The sequence below is a fragment of the Hyalella azteca genome, unplaced genomic scaffold, assembly GCF_000764305.2.
Source record: "Hyalella azteca isolate HAZT.00-mixed unplaced genomic scaffold, Hazt_2.0.2 contig8367, whole genome shotgun sequence".
Classification (NCBI taxonomy): Eukaryota; Metazoa; Arthropoda; class Malacostraca; order Amphipoda; family Hyalellidae; genus Hyalella; species Hyalella azteca.
The window spans coordinates 62,141-71,127 of NW_025938462.1; the positions used below are offsets into that span (position 1 = coordinate 62,141).

At 41.3% G+C, this 8,987-nt stretch overlaps 1 protein-coding gene across 1 annotated transcript; it reads right to left on the bottom strand.

Annotated features, from left to right (window-relative positions):
• Positions 1-413: 413 nt before the first annotated feature.
• LOC108674682 (dynein axonemal assembly factor 11) lies at positions 414-8,758 on the bottom strand. The gene is made up of 9 exons (XM_018162653.2): positions 8,559-8,758; positions 7,705-7,872; positions 6,660-6,840; positions 5,405-5,472; positions 4,594-4,704; positions 3,142-3,238; positions 2,218-2,326; positions 1,759-1,880; positions 414-662 (listed from the first exon to the last, which is right to left on the bottom strand). The coding sequence occupies exons 1-9, from the start codon at positions 8,566-8,568 to the stop codon at positions 491-493; spliced, it is 1,038 nt and encodes a 345-aa protein (XP_018018142.1). The 5' UTR covers positions 8,569-8,758; the 3' UTR covers positions 414-490.
• Between the last annotated feature and the right edge of the window lie 229 nt (positions 8,759-8,987).

Here is an 8,987-nt window from a genome sequence, read left to right on the forward strand (position 1 = left end):
AGGTGTTAATCTGGGTGCCTCTCAGGCGTGGCAAACACGTCTCCGCAAGTGTATTGATGCAGGAGGAATGTATTTTGAAGAATATTGAACATATGTACAAATTACGATCAATAAATGTTATCCACCAGAAAATGCTTATTACTTTCATAATGCACCCTGTATATAAAAATTACTTGCTGTTCATTAAATAATTTTACATATGTAAATTTAAAAATCAAATTTGAAGTTTTGTCCTAACCCTCTCTGCACCAGGCATCAAACACACAAACAAATATGTAAGAGATTTGAAGCAATTAAAGATGAAATAAGTTCTCCTTAATTAAGTTGGAATGGTTTATTATGAGGCAGCCAATACACTTTAGCTGGCGTAATAATTAATAATTATAGACCGTAACAGCAGAATACGACAACAGACTCAGTTGTATAACCACCGGGACAGCAGCAGTTGGTTGCCAAACAAATTATTAGAAGAAGAAATGATTGGGGCGTTTCACGCCTTGGGCATGACTACGAGCAGATGTCCGGTGGTGCTAGAGCGCTGGGCTGTGGCTTCCAGACAACGCACCTCACCAGGCAACACGAGCTGCAGGGTCTTTCCGCAGACGACGACTCGCACCAGCAGCGGCTGCACCTCGCACTGCAGTAGCGATGGGTCCAGGTGCCTATAGATAAGAGGGTGACGGGGAAAATAGGTTTTGGTCCTCATGTGAGAAAACGTGGTTATAGCGGGTCCAGGAACCTACGCAAAGGAGAAAGGGTGTACTGATTTGCCCATGTGTCTTTGGATGAAGGAAGTAGGTGTAGCTATGTGGCTGGATGTATGAGATGTAGCTTAATTACCACAGGATATGGAAATGTACTTGAGTCCATGTTGAGTAGCGAGTCATGGCATACGGCGTTGCAGGGAGGGGGCTAAATAGTTGGTGGTAGTAGCTGCAAATCTGCAATAGGTGGTTGCGATGAAGGGAATGAAAATAGCCAGCCAAACTTGTATGTACCAAGTGTGTGGGGCAAATAAAAAAAGCAAGAAATATGTTGCTTGCAGAACTATTGATATGAGCGAGGCGCATGTCGAAGTCCAACTTAGCCAAAGTTTTCACTTTAGTTCCTATTCATTTCCGTATAAGCGCGTTGGAGTAAAAGCGCGTTCCATATGTTCATTTCCGCTGCAGCGCGTTCCGTCACTAAAGCAAGCTTAAGTTAAACATGGTCACACTGCACCTGGCCTAACCTTCACACTTAGCAAGAATTTTCCTCCAAAAATGAAACCTGAGCAATACTTCATTTAACCTAATTTGCGCAGGAAGCTAGAGAGGCGAGGCAAGTGAGAAGGGAGAGCCAGTCATTGGCTGAAAGAAGGGTTTGAGTAGGTGAAGCATGCATGGATTATGTCGTAGAGGCTAGGAAGGGACCGGTCCAGATGCGGAACTGACTGCTTATTATCGAGCATTCTTAAATATTGGCTGAAGACCTATGGCGATATTCTCTTAAAGCAGTATGTCACACATACACACAATACTCAAGCTAAGATGATACATTTGCTAAATGTTTTGCAAGAGAAACCGAAACAACTTCCGAGCAGTATTAGAATTCGAACAAATGAATTAGGCGAAACTTCGTTAGACCCGATGCAGGTAGAACAAAAATTGAATTAAATTGGAGCCAAAACACAGTACAATTTACCAAATAGAAACTAGATTTTTATTCTGAAAACGACGCTCATAAATAGAATGCAATAATTGTTACTTTGAGACCCACTTGTAGGTGTGCACTTCCAGCTTGTAGTTGTTGTGCTCTTCGTCGTCTGTGAATTTGAAATTAATTTTAGCCTCGTTGACGTTCAGAGCCCGCCCATCTTTGGCATACAGACGCACTTCTTTCTGGAAATGGCAGCCTTTCTTTAATGCCTGTTACTTTAATTTCTAAGCTGTTGGGTTTGAAATTCCAAAGAAGCGGACATAAATTTTCCGTTTTTATCAGGAAATGTAACATAAATAACATACCAAAACTAAAATGCTTTTTGTGTTCCACAGTGATAACTTATCAGATTTTGAGATCGATATTCCCCAAAGTTAAATCTATCGTACTCATGCATAATTCAAAAGTAATCTGTTTTAAAGTGAGCAATTCAGACACATTTATTCATATCTTTTAAATAAGCTTGAAATGCGTACAAAAATGACCAGATTCGAGCAACATTGAGGCCTGTCGTCCCACCTTCACCGGCGGTCCGTCCTTCTCTGCTTGTCTACGCCTGCGCCGCTCCAGCTCCTCGTGCATGGACAGGCGCGTCTCAGGGCAGTGGTCGCTCGCCTCCTGGCTCCACCTGGCAATAACTTTACCATTAGCCATTCACTGAAATAATAAGTCGCTTCAGGGCTCCACCTGGCAATAACTTTACCATTAGTCATTCACTAAGATAAGTCGCCTCCTGGCTCCACCTGACGACGTCATTTCCAGAAGTTAGTAGCTTGTACTCGCTCCAACTCATAGTGCCCACACCTCACATACTACAATTAATATACTGACCAGTTATGCAAGCTGAATCATTTCAAGTTTCTATATGTTATCATTACTAGATCAAATTTATCGATATATTAGTGAATACCGTGAAAAATAAGAGTTGTCTGATGGTGAATCTCTGGCAGGACTAATTGGAGTCAAAAAATAGTGAGCTTAATATGTTCTTCAATAATCATAACAGAATCAAGTTTGCATTTATTTACTACTTCTTGCATGTGAATTTTTGAGTGAGAATGACTTTGAACTCATGCGTCACGGACCTCGAGTTATGTTGTTGTTGTTGTAATTGCCCATCCTGGCAGTGGCGACTAGAGAGGGGGGGGGAGGGGGGGTGATAGGTCAGTTTTTCCGGGCACTCGGTGCCACTGGTAGTTCTACGACCATCACTGGCTCCCTGACCCGCCAGAACCATTTTGATTGCATTACACAACACCCTGGACAAGCCAGGTACTCATTTATCAACCAGAGTTGGATGAATGGCTGAGTTGACCATGAGCTGAGCTTCCCGGAAGAACTTGTCCTAGTGGGACTCGACCCGGGAGCTGGGTGCGAGAGACAGAGTCTCTCACCACTGCACCACCACAGCTCCTACCTCGAGTTATCATCAGAATGTTTTACCTGACGCTGAACTCCTCGTCGTCCTCAGAATGATCGCTCATCTGGGCTGCAGCTTCACGTAAGTTCTCATGAGCGGCCTTTTGCTGTGCGCGTGAGCCTTCAAATGTACAATTTAATTCATAACTTATGAATCAATTAATTATTAATTAGAGTAGTAATTACGAATTATCATAATTATGAATTATTATATGTATGAATAAAAATTATGATATATTGAAATATAAATTGAAGTTGTGACATAACTATGTTGAAGTTTTAAATAGATTATCCTTTACTGTGTTCACCGCGAAGTCAGTTCAGCAGAATTCAGATACCAGGCTGGATACTTCGGATTGTCGGGATGCACATTCCGTGGCTTCTATATATGAATCACTATATACGCTATTTAGAATCCAAGTACTGAATCAAGGCTATGTATTCAAAATTGGAATACACTACATTTTCTAGTTTAACCTGCGCGCTTCGCCGACAGTTCGGAAGCCATGTAGTACAATTGAGTACGTACAGTTAACCGTTAAATTAACGCCCTATATTTCACGGTTATCTCAGCATGGCAGAACTCGGGACACCCCGGCTCAAAAATTCTTCTACAATGGCCTTCAAATAATCACAGCTCGATCGGAGATCTTGCACGTTTTATTTTATATTCAACCCTGCCAGATCTATCCTTGGGTCAAATAGTTCAGAATACTCGAAATTGAAGTTTAACCCTAATTAGAGTTGCTTTTACGTGTGTCAGTTTGGTCCAAGTTATCGCAACGGTAAACATCATTTATTAATCCGCATCCTTGCGTGAAAATCTGCATACTACGCGAAAAATAAATAGACCTGCCATGTTGTTAGCAACGTATAATTTTTAAAATATATTTCTACTGAGGAGGGTGGACAAATACAGTACATAGGATCTTTTTCTAACGCAATAACATGCTTGAATTTATACGTCTTCACATCCGTAGCTTTACAACATAACCGAAGAAGATCTTAATTCGGATAATTCCTTCTTAGCTGCTGACGCACGGAGATATTTGTGTACACGTTGCCATTTTGAAGGAATGGAATAACACACACGAATATCACTAAATGAGACCCAAACAATTTTCACGTACAACAAATTATATTAGCCTTGAATTACATTTAGGTTTCAGTTTTCACCAGTGATACATCTTGAGAGGTACTGAAGTATGCGTCTGTCTAAAACTGGTGGTGGCAAAACCTCGGCTCTGGCCGGGCAAAATCAGCCTCTAAAAATCGTCCTGTAAAGTATATTTTCAAAACTCGCTAAGTGAACGTAAGTACTTACGCTCTAATTTCTTGTCTACGATTGGTGGATTTTGCTTGAAAGGCCGTCAATGATTGGCTGACAAACTTACGATCTCTTAACTTTTTTTGAAAGTATGGGGCCTGGTTTAGTGGCAACTTTTTGGCGAGATTGCCAAAGTGGAAGTAACTCACGGCTCTCAGTCTTGTAGCCCCGCGCGACTGCGGCGTCCGAGACCTCGCGTTCTTGCAGGGCTTTGATGCGCTCGTGGCGCAGGATGGTAATGCCGTCCAGCTCGAGGAGACCTGCGGGAGGAAAATTATTCTATCTTGCTTATGAATCTCATTAATACGACTCGAAGCAATTTTCAGTGCCAGAAATGTCTCATGTGGCCTAAAGTGGACAAATATATAGTTGCAATAAAGCCAATAATACCAGCAATTATCACCTAGCACGCCATCCATGTCGCTGAGTCCTGCATGAGGGTGACGTTATGACTCGTCTAGCAAGGAGCGCACTCAATTGGGGATCTGATTTGATAAACTCTTATTTAAATGGAATGTAATAATCACAAAATGTGCCCTGACTACCAGTGTTAGACCCGATATGGGGCATGGCATCACAAAACGTGCCCTGACTACCAGTGTTAGACCCGATATGGGGCATGGCATCACAAAATGTGCCCTGACTAAGGCCGAAAGCTCAACAGTTTATATAAATACTGCAAGATTTCTTATTAATAATAATCTTCACAATAACGTATATCACGATTATCGTCTCTAGGTGGAGTGCACAAAATTTCGCCTCTCTTCGGTTCCTCAAGATACTACAACTTCCCTCACGAACGATATGAACGCAATGTGACTCATAGACAAAAACGTGGTCATTTTACTCGTTAGATTTAGTGATAACAACTATATACTAGGTTATAAAAACTTGAATCTGAATTTAATGATAAGAAAAATTCAAGTTCCCGCCAGCTGATAGTGTCTAGTTGTTGTCCACCTGGCAGAGAAGCGACGACGTAGCTCCTGTAGCCTTCGTAGGAGCTCACAGGGTTGCCCATCAGGTATCTATATAGAGGGGACAAATATGCTCAACAATAAATATCATTAAAAGTTCCCATATACTAATAAATGATGACGAGCTCATTACTTAGTATGCTTTGTAGAAGTTAAACATGATGGCAGGGTGGCCCAGTGGTTACAGTTCACAGTACCAAGATTGGAGCAGAGAGGCGCGGGTTCGATCCCAGCTCTGTGCGCCAGTTTCTGGTCAGAATCGGCGAGGAGGCCGGGCGGTTAAGCACAGCAGAATTGTAGCAGCGAGTTGCGAGTTCGAGACCGCAAAATACTGTGAATGTTCTGCGATGTTAAGAATCGGCGACAGGCCTAAGGCCTAATAAACGCTGAAACCGCTATTATTATTATTATTAATAAATGGGTCGTTGGTTTACCAGCCGTCACTACCGTATGTTGAACAAACTATACAATTCAATCAATAATACTCGGCAATGTTCCAATAGTTTAGACCAATATAATATAGTTACGCTCTTTGAAAATTACTTTTTATATATTTTTGTTAGAAGATTTATCGTAATTGTCATAAAATATAAGTCTGATCGCACAGACTTTTTCCAAACGATCGAAGCTTAGGAGTAATCCCGTAGCTTCTATCACCAAATACCACAAAAAAAATACTTTAATAAAAACACTGTTTACAACGCCAAATGCCAATCCAGGCGAAAGTTATTATTTAAACACAATTCAATCTTTTGGTATCTTGAACAGATACAACTCATGACCAATATCTTCCCGAGTGAATATTACCTAATCCACAGAGCACCCATTATTGAATAAAATCGGTAAATAAAGGAGCATGTTTCAAAAAAAATCCTTTTCCGGTCCCATGATATGTGTGTTGCTTTAATATATCAAAGCTTCTCATTAACGGGATACAGAGGCCTGATCCTCCGTTTCCAGAAGATGTTATGCAAATGTTTTCAATTATGTTACATATGCCGTAACTTTGTTCTTCATACCAATATGAAGCGCCAAATAAACTGTGGCAGCCAAGACCTAAAAAAATATAATTTTCTCGTCGACGAAAACGTGAAGTCACGGACGGACGGACGGACGGACAGACGGACGGATGGACATGGCGAGCACAATAGTGCATTTTTTCCATAAAAGAGAAAATTCGCTAAAAAGCGAAAATACAAGCTATCGATGTCAGTTATTGCCATGAAGTCATCACTCACAGTTCGGTGAGGCATGGAAGGTTCTGTAGCACACCCACTGTGTGGTGAAGATCTCTGATGAAGTTGGCGGTGAGGTCAAGTTTATTCAGAGATTCGCACTGCCATAAACTTGATGGCAGCAGCTCCAAGTTGTTCAAGGCTAAGTTCAGATACACAAGTTCCTTCAGCCGCCCGATCTTCCCTGTATGTGAACAACAAGTTCAGAATCTTCGATATTTATTTACGGCTGGAGAATTGTAGAGATAAAACCTAGATAATAAACTGTAGAGTGAAACTATGTGGATGAGAAGGGATTCATATGTAACTGCGATTTGAATAAATATTTGCCGGCACATCCTACTTCGCATAATCAACACATCTGTGTCGACCGTGCTGGAATGAAATATACATTTTTTTTATCCACATAACAAGTTGTCCTTGGTTACTGGCAAAAACAAAAGGATCATTCAGGCTGCTGAGGAAGCGCCTCTCTTCAGCAGTAAAATAGCAGAACAAAGGTCTAGGTTGATGAGCAGACTGTCTTGACACATTAATTAAGCATTACCGCTGCTCCTGAGCCTATACTTTCAAAACTCGCTAAGTGAACGTAAGTACTTACGCTCTATTTTCTTCACTATGATTGGTGGATTTGGCTTGAAAGGCCGTCAATGATTGGCTGATGAACATACGATCTCTTTACTTTTTTTTCAAAGTATAGGCGCTGGGCTGGTTCTCCTGACAGTAATTAGCAACTGTGCGGCCTGCAGCAGCCATAATTACCCAGGAGGCTGAGCAGGTTGCCTGCAGCAGCAATAATTACCCAGGTGGCTGAGCAGGTTGCCCTGCAGCAGTAATAATTACCCAGGTGGCTGAGCAGGTTGCCCTGCAGCAGCAATAATTACCCAGGTGGCTGAGCAGGTTGCCATGCAGCAGCAATAATTACCCAGGTGGCTGAGCAGGTTGCCCTGCAGCAGCAATAATTACCCAGGTGGCTGAGCAGGTTGCCCTGCAGCAGCAATAATTACCCAGGTGGCTGAGCAGGTTGCCCTGCAGCAGCAATAATTACCCAGGTGGCTGAGCAGGTTGCCCTGCAGCAGGAGTATCCTGAGTCTGGGACACCACACCGGCAGTTGGCCGAGGTCTGTGATGCCCAGCTGGTGCAGCGCCAGCTCCTCCAGACTGGTCACCAGACCGTCGTTGTGCTCAGACCTGCGCCGCAGCAACTCCAGCGTCACTGGCAATAAGTAATCTATCTAAACACGGCAATAAGTAATATATCTAAACACGGCAATAAGTAATATATCAAAACACGGCAATAAGTGATATATTAAAACACGGCAATAAGTAATATATCAAAACACGGCAATAAGAAATCTATCAAAACACGGCAATAAGTAACCTATCAAAACACGGCAATAAGTAATATAGTAAAACATGGCAATGAGCAATATATTGAAACGCGACAATAAGTAATATGTTAAAACACGTTAAAATAATGTGGTCATTGGACCGACCAACACGTCCCAGGTGCCAACGACTTGTCTACTGCGTCGACGATGTGAGAACCGTTCTCTTACGTGTCGGAATATCAATATAGTATGCACCAGTAAGTAATTCGTGCATTTCTTATAGTTAAGAGAAGAATCTCAAAAACTAAAGCAAATTCATTGCTCTAGTACTGGAATAGTTATACTGGAATAGTTATACCAAAACACACAATCTCATGCAAAACACACTTGAACTGTACTCGTGAGCTAATTTCGAAGTCCACAACAGCCGTAGAGAATGTTGAAGTTGTGAAAAATTAAGAGAAAAATCGGTGCGGGGCGGAAACTGGCATAAGCGTTGAATAAAAATAAAAATATTTAAAGACCGATATGCTTGTATTACGACGATGACAAAATTATAGAATAAACTCACCTTTCACCATAGTGATGAAAAAGAACTTTGAGCTGCTGTCTCTTCACGGTTACGGCAGTTGCCTATTAGCTATAAAATCAAGTTAAGGTACGCTTCACGCTTTACTTGAACAGTGTTAGGAAGTTTGTGAGAACATTGAGACTGTTTTTCGGGTAATTTTAGGTGTTTTAAATGCTGTTCATCGTCATATTATCGTGATTCTGTAATTATTTATAATCAAATTCGGTTTTTTGAGCAGGATCCTATTTATATAATTTAGTACTTATGTCGATCCAAATTTCATCGCTAAATGCGTCTTGTAACTTGCCAATGAATGATTGACACATTCGAAACGTTGTTAACGAATTAAAAATGTCCATAAGTACCCTGATTTTCGATTTACCAGTGCAAACAAAAAATATTGTTCGATTTATAGAAAAAAACGATTAA

Excerpts from the sequence above, each read along its gene's own strand:
- LOC108674682 (XM_018162653.2), bottom strand. Across the intron at positions 4,705-5,404 it reads CGTCGTCGCTTCTCTGCCAG|GTCTCCTCGAGCTGGACGGC; the intron begins GTGGACAACAAC and ends TTCCTCCCGCAG. Across the intron at positions 2,327-3,141 it reads GACGAGGAGTTCAGCGTCAG|GTGGAGCCAGGAGGCGAGCG; the intron begins GTAAAACATTCT and ends AGTTATTGCCAG.